Source organism: Oncorhynchus masou, chromosome 11, assembly GCF_036934945.1.
Source record: "Oncorhynchus masou masou isolate Uvic2021 chromosome 11, UVic_Omas_1.1, whole genome shotgun sequence".
NCBI lineage: Eukaryota > Metazoa > Chordata > Actinopteri > Salmoniformes > Salmonidae > Oncorhynchus > Oncorhynchus masou.
This window is the reverse complement of record NC_088222.1, coordinates 36,891,082-36,912,631: the sequence shown is the minus strand read 5'-3', so window position 1 is coordinate 36,912,631 and position 21,550 is coordinate 36,891,082. Positions and strand designations below refer to the sequence as shown.

The window sequence follows — 21,550 nt, the reverse complement described above, 5'->3', positions numbered from 1 at the left end:
CAAAATATATTTATTTCATTTTGTATTTTTAATAACACCAGTCTTTAAGAGAGGATATTTTTAAACGTTCTACTAAAAATAAACTGCAAGTGGCTCTGTAATAATACAAAATAAATATTTTATACACTACATGACCAAAAGTATATGGACACGTGCTCGTCAAGCATCAAATTCCAAAATCATGGGCATTAATATGGAGTTGGTACCACCTCTGCTACAACAACAGCCTCCACTCTTCTGGGAAGGCTTTCACTAAATGTTGAAACATTGCTGCGGGGACTTCCTTCCATTCAGCCACAAGAGCATTAGTGGCAGTGATGTTGGGCTATTAGGCCTGGCTTGCAGTCAGTGTTCCAATTCATCCCAAAGGTGTTCGATGGGGTTAAGGTCAGGATTAATTTTTGTATGGACCTTGCTTTGTGCACGGGGGCACTGTCATGCTGAAACAGGACACGGCCTTCCCCAAACTGTTGCCACAAAGCTGGAAGCACAGAATAGTCTAGAATGTCATTGTATGCTGTAGCGTTAAGATTTCCCTTCACTGGAACTAAGTGGTCTAGCCTGAACCATGAAAAACAGCCACAGACCATTTTTGCCTCCTCCACCAAACTTTACAGTTGGTACTAGGCATTCAGGCAGGTAGCATTCTCCTGGCATCCGCCAAACCCAGATTAATCTGTCAGACTGCCAGAGAAGGCATTTTCACTGCTCCAGAGTCCAATGGAGGCAAGCTTTACAGTTGGGATGGTGTTCTTCGGCTTGCAAGCATCCCCTTTTTTCCTCCAAACATAACAATAATCATTATGGCCAAATCATCAGACCAGAGGACATTTCTCCAAAAAGTATGATCTTTGTCCCCATGTGCAGTTGCAAACAGTAGTCAGGCTTTTTTATGGCGGTTTTGGAGCAGTGGCTTCTTCCTTCATGAGCGGCCTTTAAGGTTGTCGATATAGGACTCGTTTTACTGTGGCTATAGATACTTTTGTACCCGTTTCCTCCAGCATCTTCACAAGGTCCTTTGCTGTTGTTCTGGGATTGATTTTCACTTTTCACACCAAAGTACATTCATCTCTAGGAGACAGAACGCGTCTTCTTCATGAGCGGTGTGGCGGCTGTGTGGTCCCATGGTGTTTATACTTGCGTATTATGGTTTGTACAGATGAATGTGGTATCTTCATGGGTTTGAAAATTGCACCCAAGGATGAACCAGACTTGTGGCGATCTACAATTTTTCTTCTGAGTTCTGGCTGATTTCGTTTGATTTTCCCATTAAGTCAAGCAAAGAGGGACTGAGTTTGAAGGTAGGCCTTGAAATACATCAACAGGTGCACCTCCAATTGACTCAAATGTCATCAGAAGCTTCTAAAGCCATGACGTCATTTTCTGGAATTTTCCAAGCTGTTTAAAGGCACAGTGAAATAATCTGTCTCTACAGTTGTTGGAAAATTTTGTGTTTTTTTTGTTGCATATCCTAACTCCCCGCAACAACTTAGGAGAGTGGGGTCACGGCCATGGTCAGCATTTATCAACAGCGAACCTGGAGCATTTATGGTTAAATGCTTTGCTCAAGGGCACATCGACAGATTTTTCATCTTGTCGGCTCGGGGTTTGAAACAAGCAACTTTTAGGCTACTGGCCCAATGCTCTAACCACTAGGCTACATACAGCCTCCAAGAGCTTATGCTTTGACTAAAATGTTAACAATTAACTGCTGGGTGCGATCAAAAGCAGACAATCTCACAACAAAAACATACTACTTATAAATCCAAAATGAGAGAAACCAGAACCGTAAAAACAATCCCTCAAATATGATACATTATTTATTTACAACATATCAAATCACAAACAGTAATAGTTTCCCTAGAGTGCGTGGATAATGGTGCGACTCTTGAGCTGTTCAACGTAATTCTTGGCCTGGTCGAAGCCAGTCTTCTGTTCTGCCTTTGGTGGAAGCCCCTCCACCAGCTTGACAAAGTAGTGGCAGTGCACTTTATCCATGATCCCAAACATTCCTCTGCCATGGTAACGGATACGTTTCAGGTACTTCCCCTTGTTGGAGAATGATTCCGCTGAAGTGAGGGAGAAGGGGATAAAGAGTGGGTGAAAGAGTGTGTGTGTGTGTGTGTGACAGACATAGAACACAATGACAAATTTCTCATTCTGGAATTGCATTTGAATGTCAAACACATCAGAATAAATATATTTCTGTTTCCATTTGTTTATCTATAATAACCTCTGAATTACATTTGCATAAATCATACCCAGCCTCTGAAGTGAAGAAAAGTATGTATTTTCAGGCATCTAAAATTACATCCCTATTGTGATTTTTCAATAAATTTCCATTGCCTTTTCCCATTTGAAAACAGTCAGGACGTGATTAGAATGCAGCATAGACCCTTTTATGATCACCATCACTTTTTTCTAACCTTGTTAACAATTTACATTCAGGAATTCAATCATGCTATTTAGGGCATGCATGGGCAATTTCTGCCATACATTTTATTGTGAGAGGATTCTCACAATATGTTATGTGTATGAAGTTGTGTATCAGAGACTTTCTGCACCGACTAGTATCCACACATCCCACACAAACACTCAGTCAACATTGCTGTTCTATGATACTGTTCTATTATAGACCATTTATTCTACTATGTGACCGAGACATTGCCCACATATTTGTAAAAACAGTATTATTACTATGCATACTACCTCTATTTCTTATTTTTTACCTGACTCTTCATTATTATTAATATTGATTAACGTACTGCATTAAGGGAGCTAGCACACAAGCATTTTGCTGCGCCTTTTATACTTGCTGTGAACTGTGTGTGAGACGAATACAATTTGATGTGTAAGATTTCAAGAAGATGTACGACAGTTGACACTTACCAACATATAAATTGGACTTGTATTCCACATTGTGATTCCTGACTGCCATCTCCTGGGCTTCCAAGAGAACCTTAAAAATACAAATACGTATCACATCATGAAGGGAAGACGGGCCAAACACTGACAAGTCATACGAGTGTATTTTGTCAGTATAACTATAGAACTACTGGACATGAGCACATCACACAGACAGGTCACCCGTGATATAAATCAGTATTTGACGTCCATCCATGTCTGAGGACAACGGGAGATGATGTGGAAACAAGGCCACTAGGGGCAACAGTGAGCGCTGTTACCTTCAAGTAGGTTTCGGTTTTGCTAGGGCGTTGTTGTCGGGGATGGCAGATGGGCGCAAGCATCTGCCCCTGGTTCAAAAGGCAAGCATCTGCCCCTGGTTCAAAAGGCAAGCATCTGCCCCTGGTTCAAAAGGCAAGCATCTGCCCCTGGTTCAAAAGGCAAGCATCTGCCCCTGGTTCAAAAGGCAAGCATCTGCCCCTGGTTCAAAAGGCAAGCATCTGCCCCTGGTTCAAAAGGCAAGCATCTGCCCCTGGTTCAAAAGGCAAGCATCTGCCCCTGGTTCAAAAGGTTGCATGTTCAAATCCAGTGATAAAAAGTTGGTTTTGATATTCTTGTTTTAAGATTAGGCATCAAATGCCTAAACTTAACCTTCAACACTTCGAAATTTGACGTTTGAGAAACATGAATGGATGTCTAATTCTGATTTGAGTCTGAAAGCTTGTTGCATCACAAGCCTAAATGTTGCATTGTTTTCAAAAACTAGCTAAAGCATGCTGTAGAAAGTCACATGGATTAAAACATACCTCTTTCATGATCTTTGCCCCCTTTTTGTCATTGAACTCAAGCTGTGCAATGGCCTCGTCAATAGTCATTCCTCTGATCTGTTGGAAGAATACAGAAGAGGAAGTCAACCAATAGCGGACGCATAAAAATGGCAGGCCCCATGCACTTAACACAAATGCCCTGTTGGCCAAGTTGGCCTTATTGTACATTGCTCTCCATTACTCTTTTCATATTATCGTCAGCACAGTATACATGATCCCAATTTTACCTCCAAGACACTGCCGATTTGAAAAACGAAAGAGTAGATTGTGCTGATTTACTGGTGCATTGAACCATGTTGCACGCTATAGTTTAAAAACTCTGATAGTGCTAAAACAATGTCATATCTAAATTGACATCTTTATTTACAATACTTCATCATTTTAAAAACTGTTTAATGCACCTGTTTTTATCTCAATACCAATTCATCTGACTAACAATTAAGTAACTTACCGTAATTGTTTTAAATTAAAATGGTACTAAAATAAATTGTACTTAGCAAAGAGCAATTTCTCAAGCAACAATTTTGGTAGGACTGTCGGAGTGGTCTGAGTTGGGAGGGGGAAACGGAAAACTAGCCGTTATTGGCAGAGGTTTGAAACTCTTTCTTATTGGTCGTTTAACTAATTTACCGCGAGATCACCAGGCAGGCCAAAACTCCATCCCATCAAAACAGGCTGAAATTTCAGGCAGTCTTTTCAAAAAGCGCATTCACTTTCACAGTATTACGCCAACCTCAGTGTGGAAATATATATAAAAACACAGGAAAATAATGTTAAATGCAGTCTAACAAAATAGCATACTTAAAAGGACAACCTACAAGTAAGGCTGTCAGAGAAGGTCAGCCTTACATTATATTGTTTTATGACAACCAATCTATGGGACAGGCACAAGGAAGGCACTGGACAACAACCCACTAGGAAAGTGAAAGCAGGGAAGGCCATAGCTGTGTATACGACGATGCTATCCCTCTTGGACAACATCGTAGCGAAAAAACCCACCACATGTACATCACGAATCTTGAATAAGATTCTATTTGAAATTACTTGACATTTTTGCAGGGCATTGGACCTTAGTGCCTATCATTGGGAATTTGTCAAAATATCCACAGGAAAGCATTAAAGGCTTTTACCCCCCCCGCCCATTAAAATAATTCCAATTGCAAATTAACACTTTTATTCATTGATGGAAAGACCAGTCCACGGAAATACATATGGCCATAATGCTTATCGGTCTATGGCTTAATTAGCATAATTGTGGAATTAAATTGCCACGTGTATTTACGTTAGGCACGTCTTTTATTTATCACACACGCACAACAAAGACAGACAGACTATTTTCAGCAGAATATCACCTCAGACAACACTAGAGCTGCTGCAGCGCTTCAGCTCATTGCTGCTGGAGTGTAACATGTGCTTTTATAAGACCAGTCACTGTGCAATATTTCTAAAAATGCAATTGTGTGTTAAACTTGGATGGCCACAATTAAAGAGTTACCTTTTCTTTTTTATTAAAATTGAAGTGCCACTCCCAGTAGACATTCAAGTGCATAGGGAACAGTAGACAAGCTATAAGAGATGCTCAGAAACACCTTATTTAAGTGTTCAGACCTTTTGCTATGAGATTTGAAATTGAGCTCAGGTGCATCTTGTTTCCATTGATCATCTTTCTACAACCTGATTGCAGCATTGAAGGTCCCCAAGAACATTGTGGCCTCCATCATTCTTAAATGGAAGAAGTTTGGAACCAACAAGACTCTTCCTAGAGCTTGCCGCCGGGTGAAAATGCGAAATCAGGGGAGAAGGGCCTTGGTCGGGAAGGTGAACAAGAACCCGATGGCCACCGACAGAGCTCCAGTTTCTCTGTGGAGATGGGATAACCTTCCAGAAGGACAACCATCTCTGCAGCACTCCACCAATCACGCCTTTTATGGTAGAGTGGATAGATGGAAGTCACTCAGTAAAAGGAACATGACAAGCTGCTTGGAGTTTGCCAAAAGGCACCTAAAGGACTCTCCGACCATGAGAAACAACATTTTCTGGTCTGATGAAACCATGATTGAACTCTTTAGCCTGAATAAGCATCACATCTGGAAGAAACCTGGCACCATCCTTACGGTGAAGCATGGTGGTGGCAGCATCATGATGTGGGGATGTTTTTCAGTGCGTTTTAGTCAGGTTTGAGGGGAAAATGAATGGAGCAAAGTACAGAGATTCATGAAAACCTGCTCAGGACCTCAGACTGAACAACGACCCTATGCACACAGACAAGACAACGCAGGATTGGTATCGGGACAAGTCTCTGAATGTTCTTGAGTGTCCCAGCCAGAGCCCGGACTTGAACATGATCAAACATCTCTGGAGACCTGAAAATAGCTGTGCAGCAACGCTCCCCATAAAAACTGACAGAGCTTGAGGATCTGCAGAGAAGAATGGGATAAAAAAAATAAAAACAATCCTCAAATACAGGTGTCCAACCTTGTAGCTGAGTAAAGGGTCTGAATTAGAGGTCGACCGATTATGATTTTTCAACGCTGATACCGATTATTGGAGGACCAAAAGGTCGATATCGATTAAAATCGGACAATTCTTTTATTTGTAATAATGACAATTACAACAATACTGAATTAACACTTTTTATACCTTAATATAGAACATCAAAATCAATTTAGCCTCAAATAAATAATGAAATATGTTCAATTTGGTTTAAATAATGCAAAAACAAAGTGTTGGAGAAGTAATATGTGCCATGTAAAAAAGCTAACGTTTAAGTTCCTTGCGCAGAACATAAGAACATATGAAAATTGGTGGTTCCTTTTAACATGAGACTTACCTTGGAATATTGAAGAGGTTTTAGTTAATATAGTATTTATAGAACTATTTCTCTCTATATCATTTGTAATTCATATACCTTTGAATATTGGATGTTCTTATAGGCACTAGAGTATTGCCAGTGTAACAGTATAGCTTCCATCCCCTCCTCTCCCCTACCTGGGCTCGAACCAGGAACACATCGACAACAGCCACACTGGAAGCATAGTTACCCATCGCTCCACAAAAGCCGCGGCCCTTGCAGTGCAAGGGGAATAACTACTCAATCTAAAAGCGAGTGACGTTTGAAACAGTATTAGTGCACACCCAGCTAACTAGGTAGCCATTTCACATTGGTTACACCAGCCATTAGGCTTGAAGTCATAAACAGCGCTGTGCTTGCGAAGAGCTGCTGGCAAAACACACGAAAGCGCTGTTTGAATGAATGATTACGGGCCTGCTGCTGCTCAGTCAGACTGCTCTATCAAATCAGACTTAATTATGAAACATAACACACAGAAATGCGAGCCTTTGGTCATTAATATGATCGAATCCGGAAACTATCATTTCGAAAACAAAACGTTTATTATTTCAGTGAAATAAGGAACCGTTCGGTATTTTTTTTAATTTAACGGGTGGCATCCCTAAGTCTAAATATTCTCGTTACATTGCACAACCTTCAATGTATGTCATAATTATGTAAAATTCTGGCAAATTAGTTCGCAATGAGCCAGGCAGCCCAAACTGTTGCATATACCCTGACTCTGCGTGCAATGAACACAAGAGAAATGACACAATTTCACCTGGTTAATATTGCCTGCTAAACTGGATTAGTAGTTATACCTAGTGATTATGATTGATTGTTTTTTATAAGATAAGTTTAATGCTAGCTAGCAATTTACCTTGGCTTCTACTGCGTTCACGTAACTGGCAGGCTACTCGTGGAGTGCAATGGTTAGAGTGTTGGACTAGTTAACTGTGCGGTTGCAAGATTCAAACCCCTGAGCTGACAAGGTGAAAATCTGTCATTCTGCCCCTGAACAAGGCAGTTAACCCACAGTTCCTAGGCAGTCATTGAAAATAAGAATGTGTTCTTAACTGACTTGCCTAGTTAAATAAAAGGTATAAAAAATAAGGTTAATAATCGGAAATTGGCGCCCAAAATACCGATTTCCGATTATGAAAACTTGAAATCGGCCCGAATTAATCGGCCACTACGATTAATCGGTCGACCTCTAGTCTGAATACTTATGTAAGTGGTTTTTATAAATGACTGTTTCATGACTACTGATCAATTCATGTATATATTTATAATTAGGAGGTTATCCGTTTGAAAACCTTTTTATTTTTGTAATTATATATTGTATTGGTTTTTGTGGCTTACCAACCACACCTGCACACCATTTCTTTGTATTATCTGTATTGCTGTCCATCACTTGATTTCTTTGGTTCAAATAAACTTTAATTGACCAGAAGCCAAAGGCACAATCCTAGTCCTATTAGCAACACATCCTAATTGTTGCATCTTTAGATTCCCCATCCTTCAAAGATCTTAGCCGAGATTTTGATCTCTGTTACATATGGAACCACATCAGGTACGCCGTTTAGGAGTTTTTGCACAACTTACATTTTGGCAAATGTTTTATTGGATGCTTCATTAAAAGGAATTGCATATACAACCTAAACAGGACCTTCAAATCAAATGTTTTGGATGGGTGGAGTTTGGCTTGCCTGGTGACATTAGACAGTATAAGTTAATATAGTCCAATAAAGAGTTCCAAACCCCTCTTCCAATAACAGCTTGTTTTCAGATTACATATCCCTCCCCAGTCAGACCACTCCCAGACAGTCATAGCTTGAGAAGGTTTCTTTCTGATTATTTTAATGGAAAACTATTACAGTAAGGTGTTCAACTGAAATTAGAAAAATTATTTGATAGAGAAAATGGCTGCATTGGGCCTTTAAACAGACTTTTCAAACGTGGGTCTGCTGCATATGCCTGAAATTACATCCTCTCTGCTCCACCTCATGTCATAATAAAAGTCCTGCATGTGTGCAAGCATATTGAATTCAATTGATTGGTGCATGTGGCAAAATGTATAAACTGCCAATGCTCTCCTTTACAAGACCTTAGTTAACCAGGGATCTCTTTACAAGAGGCAAAAGCCCTTGCACAGAAAAGAGTGAGGAGAGCCATGGTGAACTCGTTATGTTTCCAAGAGGGACAAGAAGATTAAGTAAAGAAGGTACATTTATGAGATTTTGAATATAGCATCTAAAGAGTAAGAATACATGGTAAAATCTGTTATGTCAAGGGCTATCTGGAAGGTGTTCAACATGTTGCTTTTACATTCAAACCTTTACACTCACCATATTTGCTAGATACCACATCTTGTCCTTGCTGTACTTGATTTGCCTCCTGCAGTGGTGCACCTCCTGTGAAATAAATATATTGGTCTGTATTTAGTATATCGCAACAAGTGAAAACCACTTAGTTAACAATAAAATGGTCAGATATGGAATGACTTCCATCGGAATACATGTTTTATTTAACCACAACTACTGTATGTATCACTTGGTTGTTGGAACTCACTGCAGGTCTTCGTGCTTCATCAGGCTGCTGTGGTGGGAACATTTGCAGGTTCTTCCTGTCCCAGTTCTTGTTGACATCTAATGCGGCGCTGGTGTGGATGCAGGGGAGCTTCTGGGTTTTACCAAAGGCAAATAGCCTGGATAGAGAAGAGAACTTCGCTAAGAAGCTAACGTTAGCTAGCTAACGTTTGATAAGTTATAGACAGAAAGAGGTGCAATACAAAAAAATCTGGCAAATACTTGTAATAGGTATAATTATGGAAGTTGTAAGCACATATAACTTCACTGCTTGATTTGTCCTTCACTGAAATTACAACGCTGTTAGCTCGTGTGCTGGTTCTCCTTACCTTGAGCGTATCTGCCCAGGAAAACTCCTGAGTAGTGTGAACCCTATGAAAACATAACCCATGTTTAGTTCATTCTAAACCACACTTTAGAAGAGGTAGAGAATGAAATAGACACTGGCATTTCAAGTACAATACTATTAAACTTACCACCGCCTACCGTTACGGAGATCGCCATGTTGAATGTATGACGTCACCCACACGTTCTGCTTTACGGCAAGTGCACGCGAGACTGTCGTCGCAACTTACCACAACTACACATTCATAAACTCCGCCTATTTCTAAAATGTATTTTCTTAAAATCTGATTTTAAACCTAACCTTAACACACTGCTAACCTTATGCCTAACCATAACTTTAAATTACAACTAAAAAGCAATTTTCTGTTTTTATCATTTTTTGGTCTAAGGTAACTAGTGGAAATGCAAAGATACTGGCGCTCCTTCTCAGGGCTCAGTCGCCTATCTTCTTCTTGAAATTTGTATTGGCAGATCGCAACCAACTAAAAGGTGCATACACCATCATATACTGTACTGGAGTGCGTGGCCGATAACGGCCTCCCTATTAATATATGTATCTTATTTAGCCCTATGTTCTGGAGTGTGAATTCATTACACTTTATTACACAAAAAGGGAAGAGACAAAGGACTGGAAAAGGAAAAAAGGGAAGGGACAAGGGACTGGAAAAGGAAGCAAAATTGCCCTACCAACACCCGTTAAAACCTTGCCACTAACACACCTTGTAACTCTTCTGCAGTAAAATCTCATACACCCAAGTATTTCTCTGTAGCTAGCACCACAACTTCTACTTTCTATTATTTCAGTTCCATTTCTGCGGTACAGTTGATAACCATGGCTATGAATGCTCAGAAAGCAACCTTACTGGCACACGTTATTCCTATCACTCTATTAGCCCGGTTTACTCACAGGGAGCCTCTTCGGATCCCTCGCCCTGGACCCATCTTCCTCTACTTCTCTCTTCACTTCCTCAGCATATGAGGCTATTTATATACTAGATCTACACTGTAAAAATAATCTAAACAATATCTTCCATTTCTTTTAGACTAGCGTTTGGCTTTCAACAACAAAGATTTGTAATAACCTTGTTGTCTGTCTCTCCAACATTTGCAACATTGTTTCAATACTGAAATTCGATCTCCAGTGGTAATGAATGTGTCAGGGTTCGGGAGGAGACAGACAGGCTGGCAGCTTTTCTCATCCAGTCGAAATTATGACTCAGGATCATTTTATGGATATACACAAAGAAATGTCAATAGAAAAACACAAAATGCAGCTTCAGTTTGAAGTGATTGTGTTAGCTGTGTAGTTGGCTATCTTTTCTGAACAGTGGCCTGGTGAGAGAGCAAATGTTCTATGCCATACGAAGTTTCACATCATTAGCTCATTGTAATGGATGTACCCCACAAAAATCGCTAGAAAACAGCTTAAACAAATGCAAAAACAGCTACGTTGCTGTTATTCTGGCTGCACTGTTCGACGTGACAGTGTTAGCCAAAGTTGGCTAACTAGCAAGCAAGGGATAAGAACGTTGCCAGCCAATATGGCAACAGAACATTTAGATCAAATGACTGGATCGAGTCCATAGATTTAGAACGAAAGACTTAGGGCGCGTTCGTAAATTCACTCTGGCTATCTATTCTGATTTTAGAGCACCCTCGTCTGAGTGTGCCAGAGAACAGAATAACTAATGAATTTCCAAACGCTCAACACCAATTGAATATGACCGGTGCCAGTAAACGTTGGGCAAAAACAGTGTAATTAAATTGTTGCCAGTATTACAGTTATAGTCACCAACGTGCTGGATAACATGAACATTTGATTCCATTCCAGCCATTACAATGAGCCCATCCTCCTATAGCGCCTCCCACCAGCCTCCTCTGGTGAGTCCACTGTAAGTAAGAAGGGGAAACTGTAGTTAAACAACAGGAGGTCAAAACCTGAGAATTCAACCTGGTGTTGATAGTGTTAGTGTATATTTTCCAAACTATTGGAAGGAGAGACAAGGAAGATGTGTCTATCCTTGGCATCAGATGAGCACATCATCCACATCTCTCCCTTCACCAGCTGGTTTTGAAGCATGAGTAAGTGAGGTATTGCTGCCCCGCAGGAGAAGGAGAGACAGGGAAGATATGTCTATTCTCTGTGTTGAATGAAAAATGAATGGGAGCTAGGAAAGGAAAGAAGGAAAGAATGCTAAAAAAGGAAGGAGGAAAGAGACCTATGAAAGGAAGTAAGTAAGAATAGAAGATGTTTCTGAACATGTCTGCATTAATGTGGATGCTATGATTATGGATAATCATGAATTAATTGTGAATGATAAAATGTGAGAAAGTTACAGAGGAACTAAGATCCTACCCCCCACAACAAATGCAAATCTCCCATGGTATTAGTATTGATGAGAGGTTAACATGTTTTGTTGTAGCCTCTAACTTTCTTACTCATCATTATTCATTATTTTTCTTAATCATGGCATTTTCATGATTAATTTTGAAGTGTTCAAAAACATCTTACTGTATCTACTCACTTAGAAAGAAAATTACTCCAGTCATCATTCAGCATTCAGTTTCTGTAGGTCGTTATCAATAAAACGTCACAATAAGTTGTGCGTTCAATGTGCCTGCTGGGGGGCAAGGAGACCCCCAGCTCTGCTAAAACCATTGACATCTAACTGCGTGTTGTTTTCAAGGGAATGTTAAATAAATCTTAACTATTTGGTTGTAATACCATCACCTCTTGAAGAGCATAGTCACAACTACAAATTTCAGATTATTCCATGCAGAACAATTGCGCAATTTAGTTCTATCATCAGAGTTATACAGCAAGTTACTGCATGCTTTCCATGATGAGTAAACATCAATTGATCATGTAATTTCAGATACGTGAGGGTAGCCTCACGATATCTCTCAATATTGGCCACCATTCATTGGGTATTTTAGTGAGATACAATAAAAGTGAACTACACCTGACAAGTATGACCCAGGTAGCGCTGAGCGTTCCTGTAATGTTCACCTCTGGTTCTTAGAGAAATTACTTTCACAGAACGTTCTCGGAACATTGTGGGAAAGTGATTTCTCTAAGAACCAAAGGATAAGCTTTAGGAAATCTCCACCCCGCTGATCCTCAACACTGGGGCCCCACAAGGGTGCGTTCTGAGCCCTCTCCTGTACTCCCTGTTCACCCACGACTGCGTGGCCATGCACGCCTCCAACTCAATCATCAAGTTTGCGGACGACACTACAGTGGTAGGCTTGATTACCAACAATGACGAGACGGTCTACAAGGAGGAGGTGAGGGCCCTCGGAGTGTGGTGTCAACCTCACACTCAACATCAACAAAACAAAGGAGATGATTGTGGACTTCAGGAAACAGCAGAGGGAACACCCCCCTATCCACATCAATGGGACAGTAGTGGAGAGGGTAGTAAGTATTAAGTTCCTCGGCGTACACATCACAGACAAACTGAATTGGTCCACCCACACAGACAGCATCGTGGAAAAGGCACAGCAGCGCCTCTTCAACCTCAGGAGGCTGAAGAAATTCGGTTTGTCACCAAAAGCACTCACAAACTTCTACAAATGCACAATCGAGAGCATCCTGTCGGACAGAGCAACTGCTCTGCTCACGACCGTAAGGCTCTACAGAGGGTAGTGAGGTCTGCACAACGCATCACCGGGGGCAAACTACCTGCCCTCCAAGACACCTACACCACCCGATGTCACAGGAAGGCCGTAAAGATCATCAAGGACAACAACCACCCGAGCCACTGCCTGTTAACCCCTCATATGCATATACTGTACTCGATATCTACTGCATCTTGCCTATGCCGTTCTGTACCATCACTCATTCATATCTTTATGTACATATTCTTTATCCCTTTACACTTGTGTGTATAAGGTAGTAGTTTTGGAATTGTTAGGTTAGATTACTTGTTGGTTATTACTGCATTGTCGGAACTAGAAGCACAAGCATTTCGCTACACTCGCATTAACATCTGCTAACCATGTGTATGTGACAAATAAATTTTATTTTATTTGATAAAAATTAGAACTTTTACGTAACGTTCCCCTGTGGTTCCTGTTTGGTTGTTGGAAGGAAAAAAAAAACTTTTCTCCACTTTTCATTTTCCATTTGTTTTGTCTTTGTCTTACACACCTGGTTTCAATACCCCAATTACTTGTTCATTATTTAACCCTCTATTCCCCCATGTTTGTTTGAGTAATTGTTTGTATGTAATATGGTCCGTTATGTGGGCTCGCTTTATTGTATCGTATTTAGTCTATTTTTGAGTAAATTACATTTATTTGCTCATATCTGCTGTCCTGCGCCTGACTCCTCTACACAAGCTACACACAGAACTCATTACAGCTTCCACTAAAAAAATAAGTAATGGTAAAAGAGGCAGACAGACAGTGAAAGTAAGCACAAGTGTTGGCTGTTTCTTGATATGTACTGAATCACACCTGTTTGTTCAATTGTGGTGTGGTCATTGAAAAAACAATACATGTTTTATTCTCACTTTTACTTAAATGTACCTTACCAGTCAAGAGTTTGGACACACCTACTCATTCCTGGGTTTTTCTTTATTTTTACTATTTCCTACATTGTAGAATAATAGTGAAGACATCAAAACTATGAAATTATACATATTGTCACGTCTAAACAAGGTGGGTGGAATCAGGTGCAGAGAGCAGATAGCGATATACAGTTTATTCTCCGGCGAACAAGAAACACGGTCAAACCAACACACACAGGGTGAACAATCCAACACAGGATAAAGACAGACCGGAGAATATAAACACAAGATACACCGACTGACATGAATACACAAATAACAATCCCGCACAAAACAGGGGCGGGACAACCTACTACATATACAGACACTAATTAACTAAACAACACACAGGTGAAACCAATCAGACAAAACCAACAGATACACGAAAAGGGATCGGTAGTGGCTAGTAGGACGGTGACGACGAACGCCGAGCACCGCCTGAACAGGCAGGAGAGCCAACCTCGGCGGAAGTCGTGACACATATGGATTAATGTAGAAACCAAACAAGTGTTAGACACATCAACCTATATTTTATATTTGAGATTCTTCAACGTAGCCACCCTTTGCCTTGATGACAGCTTTGCACACTCTTGGCATTCTCACAAATACTTTACTGACATAAGTATTCAGACCCTTTGCTATGAGACTCAAAATTGAGCTCAGGAGAAATCTTGTTTCCATTGATCATCCTTGAGATGTTTATACAACTCGATCGGAGTCCACCCGTGGTAAATTCAATTGATTGGACACGATTTAGAAAGGCACACACCTGTCTAAATAAGGTCCCACAGTTGGCAATGCATGTCAGAGCAAAAACCAAGCCATGAGGTAGAAGTAATGGTCCGTAGAGCTCTGAGAAAGGATTGTGTCGAGGCACAGATCTGGGGAAGAGTACCAAAACATTTCTGCAGCATTGACAGTCCCCAAGAACACAGTGGCCTCCATTGTTCTTAAATGGAAGAGGTTTGGAACCACTAAGACTCTTCCGAGAGGTTTTTAGAAAATTGTGTTAATTTATTAGAAATATTACATTTACATAAGTATTCAGACCCTTTACTTAGTACTTAATTGAAGCACATTTGCGATCACAGCCTCAAGTTTTCTTGCATTTGACGCTACAAGCGTGGTACAGCTGTGTTTGGGGAGTTTTCCCATTCCTCTCTGTAGATCCTCTCAAGCTCTGTCAGGTTGGATAGGGAGTGTCGCTGCACAGCCATTTTCAGGTCTCTCCAGAGATGTACGGGTTCAAGTCCAGGCTCTGGCTGGGCCACTCAAGGACATTCAAACACTTGTCCCGAAGTCACACCTACATTGTGTTGGCTGTGTGCTTAGGGTCATTATCCTGTTGGAAGGTGAACCTTCACCCCAGTCTGAGGTCCTGGCTCTCTGGAGCAGGTTTTCATCAAGGATCTCTCTGTACTTTGCTCCGTTCAGCTTTCCCTCGATCCTGACTAGTCTCCCAGTCTCTGCCGCTGAAAAACATCCCCACAGCGTGATGCTGCCACAACCATGCTTCACCGTAGGGAAGGTGCCAGGTTTCCTCCAGACATGACGCTTGGCATTCAGGCCAAAGAGTTCAATCTTGGTTTCATCAGAACAGAGAATCTTGTTTCTCATGCTAAGACTCTTTTAGGTGCCTCTTGGCAAACTCCAAGCGGGCTGTCATGTGCCTTTTACTGAGGAGTGGCTTCCGTCTAGCCACTCTACCATAAAGGCATGATTGCTGCAGAGATGGTTGTTCTTCTGGAAGGTTCTACCATCTCCACAGAGGAACTCTAGAGTTCTGTCAGAGCTCTGTTCTAAACTGACTTGCCTAGTTAAATAAAGGTTCAATTAAAATGTGGGAAAAAGTCAAGGGGTCTGAATACTTTCCGAAGGCACAGTATCTCACTGCAGAGAGCATCCGCAAAAACGAAACGGCGCCCCCCTGTTTCAGTATGTGGAGCGTATCCATCAGATGCTGTCTGGTCAAAATTACATTGTTGCCATCCATGCCATTGAATGAAATGGAAGTCAGCGAGCATTTGGCCTCCCTTGACAATGTTTTGAATAAAATAATAGCCAATCAGCATTAATCTAAACTGAGTGGGTGAAGCTGGAATTGATCCAGGCACACCAAGAAAAAGTGTTACGGGCAGTCAGCTTGGATTTGGCATCAGAACAATCACATCACATCAGAAGCCAAACATCATCGACAGAAAAAAAAAACTTGTATTGTTGCATCTTGTTGTGTCGTCGTCCTCCAGTGGCTAGCTAGGATGGAGATAGGGATTTGGACTGGTGGTTTTACTTAATTCTCCATACTGGCCAATGATTATATTGGTGATTCTGATCCAACCTTAAATTAATACATTGTGCCCTTGGCCTGAGAGGATGGAACGTCAACATGTAGCTAGATGTAGCATGCTAATGGTAAGTCGCTCTGGATAAGAGCGTCTGCCAAATTACTTAAATGTAAATGTAAATGTAACTAGATGGCCTGGTGCATAGTTGCCCATGAAAGGAAGGCTGTTGAGCAAGCATTTTAGCCAGGTAGCCTAGGGCAAGAACTAAAAGCGTGTACTGTAGGACATAAGTCACAGACAGTTTAGGCAACATTGAAAGAGAAGGATGGCATTGGCGTTCCTCTACAAGTAGGTTGAGTCAAAATGTTTTTCCTGGATCCACGCACACACACACACTCCACACACACAGGAATCAGTACCATGGACAGCCACATCATATTTATATTAGATTGATTGCACTAAATCATTTTTTGGTGTATTTTAGTTGTCACTGTATTAGACTAAGAACAGATGATTAGATGTTGAAATGTTAAACTTGAAATGGTGCTGGAATGGTTCTTAATCAATAGTTGTTTAGAAGTCAGAAAATGTCAGAAACATTACCTTCCTTGACCATACTGTAGGTCTTGTAACTGCTTGTTACATGCTATATGTTTTGTGCAGTTGTGTAAAGTACTTAAGTGTCACTCCCTGATCTGTTTCATCTGTCCTTGTGCTTGTCTCCATCCCCCTCCAGGTGTCGCCCATCTTCCCTATTATCCCCTGGGTACTTATACCTGTGTTCTCTGTTTGTCTGTTGCCAGTTCGTCTTGTTTATCAAGTCAACCAGCATTTTGTCTTAGCTCCTGCTTTCCCCCAGTCTCTCATTTTCTCGCCCTCCTGGTTTTGACCCTTGCCTATCTTGACTCTGAGCCCGCCTGCCTGACCACTCTGCCTGCCCCAGAGCCTGTCTTCCGTCCTGTACCGTTGCCCACTACTCTGGATTATCGACACCTGCTTTCCTTGTCCTGTCGTTTGCATGCCCCTGTTGCTGTAATAAACATTGTTACTTCAACACAGTCTGCATCACAGTCTTACCTGAAACCTGATATTAAGTAACAATAATTTAAAATACTACTTAAGTCGTTTTTTTGGCATCTGTACCTTACTTTACAATTCATATTTTTGACTACTTTTACTTTTACTTCACTACATTCCTAAAGAAGCTAGTGTACTTTTTACTCCATACATTTTCCCTGACACCCAAAAGTACTCATTACATTCGGAATGCTTAACAGCACAGGAAAATGGTCCAATTCACACACTTATCAAGAGAACATCCATGCTCATCCTAACTGCCTCTGATCTGGCAGACTCACTAAACACCAATTCTTTATTTGTAAATTATGTCTGAGTGTTGGAGTGTGGCCCTGGCTATCCATAAAAAAATGGTGGTGTCTGGTTGGCTTAATATAAGGAATAAGAAATGATTCATACATTTACTTTTGATACTTAACTATATTTAAAACCAAATACTTTTAGACTTTAACTCAAGTAGAATTTTACTGGGGGACTCACTTTTTATTGAGCCATTTTCTATTAAGGTATCTCTGCTTTTATTCAAGTATGACAATTGAGCACTTTTTCCACCACTGGTTTTGTGGACTTCACTGGTTTTGTAATGAAACAAATGTGTGGTTGAAATTATTCTGCCACTGTGACTTCTTATTGTCTCGGCCTTTGGCCTATATATCATGGTGTCAAGACATATGAACTAACAGGTTATAGACCAAACAACGCAATTATCACAACATTATGTTGTTTTTTGGGGGGGGGCCTTCCCCAGTGATCTGACCCACGCACCACGACTGTGATCTTCCCGCTAAAGAAATACGTTTTTCAATTGTTGTACTTGACCCTATCAACCGCCAATGATTTATATATAGACTAGATGGCTGATAGGGGACGCTGTGCTGAAGACAATGTGCCTCCATCTTGGCACTCCCCCATGTTGTAAAGAAATATATTTTGGAAGCTACAGAAATGCATTTATTAATGTATACATTCGTATTTGCTACATTATTATATTACAGACACCTAAATGTATACTTTACAATTATATTCTGTGAGCTAAACATAAATAACAACAAATGTACAAATATGCAAACATTTTCCTTAAAGTATAATTCTTTGAGATTAGTTATGTTACTGTCCCCACTACAACAACAAACTACTTAAATACATATAATTCTGTCCTTGAAATATTTAATTGAAATATTGTAGAATTCCATTAATTGCTATGGAGGACTGTTCCTACTGGGGAGTGCCAATATAGCCAGCCTGTGGCTTCCAAGCCTCTCATTAGCCAATACATAGCATCAGCAATCCAGAGTTTATATCAGTTGTGTAGTGCCATTTTTTTTAAGTACGGGAGTGCAAAAAAAAGTACATTTTGTCATAATTTCTCAATCAAATGTCCAAACTGCATCTGCATCAGTGCTTGACTTGGACAGGAGCTCACTCTCTTTGAGTAGTAAACGGAAACAGCAAAAAGCCCCAAACTCTGGCCTGACACCTGGAGGTGCCTGGGCCAATCCCACCTGGCCCCCTCTACCTGCCTATTACTTTAAAGTCCATAATTAACCTATACAGCTCTGGGTCCATTGTCTTACGTACTAGTGCAACAAATTGTGTCAACTATTTGCCCTTCTATAGAATACCCTTTTTTATACTAATGACTCACTAGTGAGTGATAATTTACTTTGGCTGCATAGCCATTGTCCTTCTTCCAGAGTCATCAGTAAACAAGGGTATTCTATAAAAAGGCAAATAGTTGACACAAGCTGTTGCAGTAGTAGGTAAGACAATGGATCCAGAGCTGTATAGGTTAATTTTGGTCTTTAAAGTAACAGGCAGGTAGAGGGGGACCAGGTGTAATTGGGCCAGGCACCTCCAGGTGTAAGGCCAGGGTGTCCTCAGTCGTGGTCCAAGAGCCTCAGGCCCTCAGGAAGGGGAGACAGAGAAAGAGAAAAGATAAGGCTTGGTGAGAACATGGCTAAGACCATAGTAAACCACATGCACTGGGGGCAGAGAATAATCAAAAGTGTTTCTGTGGACACGGGATAATCTGACAAACACCCCCACACACACACACACCTGTTTCACCTTGCTGTGAGACAGTAGTCCTACTGTTACTTTTCTGGATCAATTCAGGTAGTATTCAATGTACTGTGTTTGTGTTAAACATGGCAGCCAGTACTGTAAATAAAGAGATGTGCAGAAAGATAATCAACCTCTATGTCTGTGTATCCTTTCCACTTAATGTATTTTTCATGTCAGCCAGGCCCATCTTTTCGAAGAAACAGCATTTAATTCAATCTATAGTTGAGTAAAATAAGGACTCTATTGGTTCAACTCGTGTTTTCTTTGTTTTCAGTTCTTGTTACCTGGTAAAAAAAACAAACAACCGTGGATAACCACAACGAGAATAAGATGAGAAAACAGTCCATGTCAACCCGGCCCATCTTTTTAAAGAAACACCATTTTTTCAATGTCTAGTTGAATATAATATGTAGTTTTGTTCTGGTCCCAAGATACTCAAGAAAAACAGCGCCACACTCAGGCAGAAAACTGAATGTTCTATTCTCAGCCAGGCCCATATTTTTTTTAAACACACACAATTTAATTATATCTCTATTTGAACAAAATAAGTTGGTTTTTTTGTGATCACAAGAAATCATAACAATTCATCCATGACTGCATGGCCAAGCACAACTCCAACACTGATAGGCCTGAGAGCTTCAAGTTCTTTGGTGTCCACATCACCAACGAACTACCATGGTCCAAACACATCAAGAATGCCAATGCCTATTCCCCCTCAGGAGACTGAAAATATTTGGCAGATCCTCAAAAATTTAAACAGCTGCACCATTTTTATTTTACCAGGCAAGTCAGTTAAGAACAAATTCTTATATTCAATGACGGCCTGGGAACAGTGGGTTAACTGCCTGTTCAGGGGCAGAACGACAGATTTGTACCTTGTCAGCTCGGGGGTTTGAACTCTCAACCTTCCAGTTTCTAGTCCAAAGCTCTAACCACTAGGCTACACTGCCGCCCCATCAAGAGCATTCTGACTGGTTGTTGCCATACCGCCTGGTATGGCAACTGCTCAGCCTCCGACCGCAAGGCACTATAGAGGGTAGTGCGTGCAGCCCAGTACATCATTGGGGCCAAGCTTCCTGCCATCCAGGACCTCTTTATCAGGTGGTGCCAGAGGAAGGCCCCTGAAACTTGCCAAAGACTCCAGACAACCTAGTCATAGACTGTTCTCTCTGCTGCCCCATGGCAAGCGGTACCAGAGTGCTTCTACCCCCAAGCCATAAGACTCCTGAACAGCTAATTAAACTGCTACCCAGACTATTTACATTGACCCACCCACCCACCCCCTGTTGTTACTCTTTTTATCTATGCATAATCACTTTACCTCTACCTACATGTACATTTTACCTCAATTACCTTGACTAACCTGTGCCCCCGCACATTAAATCTGTACCGGTACCCCCTGCATATAGCCTTGCTACTGTTATTTTATTGTTGCTCTTTAATTATCAGCTTTTTTCTTATTATTTTAATTTTATTTTATATATTAAAAAATGTATTATTATTTTTTACTTCAGTTTATTTTAGTAAATATTTCCTTAAAACGTACTTTTCTTAAACCTGCATTGTTGGTTAATGGTTAAGGGCTTGCAAGTAAGCATTTCACTGTAAGGTCTACACCTGATTTGAAATAGCGCCACAGTCAGGCAGAAAACTCTGAGTGTTCTATCATAAAGTGAGAACAATTTGTTTCCCTGGCTGATATTGCAGCTATTTAGAAATACTATAACAGCAAACTAATAGATGACATTCACTGCTTTAAACCTGTCTCCAATATAATCGCACAGTTTACACAGAACAAGCGCCATCTTTTGACAAATGCATCTCTGTGTGAAAAGGCGTCCCATTGTCTGTTTTGTTAACAAACTCGGCTCACTGGGACATGGCATACAGAGCGCTCTTTGGAATAAGCGCTCATATGGCCTTATTCCAACCGATCGTGTTATCTCACCACACCGGAACCTATTTCAGTCCAAGTCAAGCACTGGTCTGCATGCCAACCATTTGATCTCAATCAGTTTCATAGGAATATGCATTTAGATATTCTTCAATTACTGTTTCGTGAGCGAATTAGAGCAGA

The 21,550-nt window shown here is 40.8% G+C and overlaps 1 protein-coding gene across 1 annotated transcript; it reads right to left on the bottom strand.

Annotated features, from left to right (window-relative positions):
- Nucleotides 1–1,793: 1,793 nt before the first annotated feature.
- mrpl22 (mitochondrial ribosomal protein L22) lies at nucleotides 1,794–9,703 on the bottom strand. Its single transcript, XM_064978427.1, has 7 exons — nucleotides 9,626–9,703; nucleotides 9,479–9,521; nucleotides 9,133–9,268; nucleotides 8,910–8,975; nucleotides 3,711–3,788; nucleotides 2,890–2,959; nucleotides 1,794–2,069 (listed from the first exon to the last, which is right to left on the bottom strand). The coding sequence occupies exons 1-7, from the start codon at nucleotides 9,651–9,653 to the stop codon at nucleotides 1,861–1,863; spliced, it is 630 nt and encodes a 209-aa protein (XP_064834499.1). The 5' UTR covers nucleotides 9,654–9,703; the 3' UTR covers nucleotides 1,794–1,860.
- Between the last annotated feature and the right edge of the window lie 11,847 nt (nucleotides 9,704–21,550).

Excerpts from the sequence above, each read along its gene's own strand:
- mrpl22 (XM_064978427.1), bottom strand. The coding sequence starts at position 9,653 with ATGGCGATCTCCGTAACGGTAGGCGGTG. Across the intron at positions 3,789-8,909 it reads TGTGGTATCTAGCAAATATG|ATCAGAGGAATGACTATTGA; the intron begins GTGAGTGTAAAG and ends TTCTTCCAACAG. Across the intron at positions 2,960-3,710 it reads GGGCAAAGATCATGAAAGAG|GTTCTCTTGGAAGCCCAGGA; the intron begins GTATGTTTTAAT and ends TGTATTTTTAAG.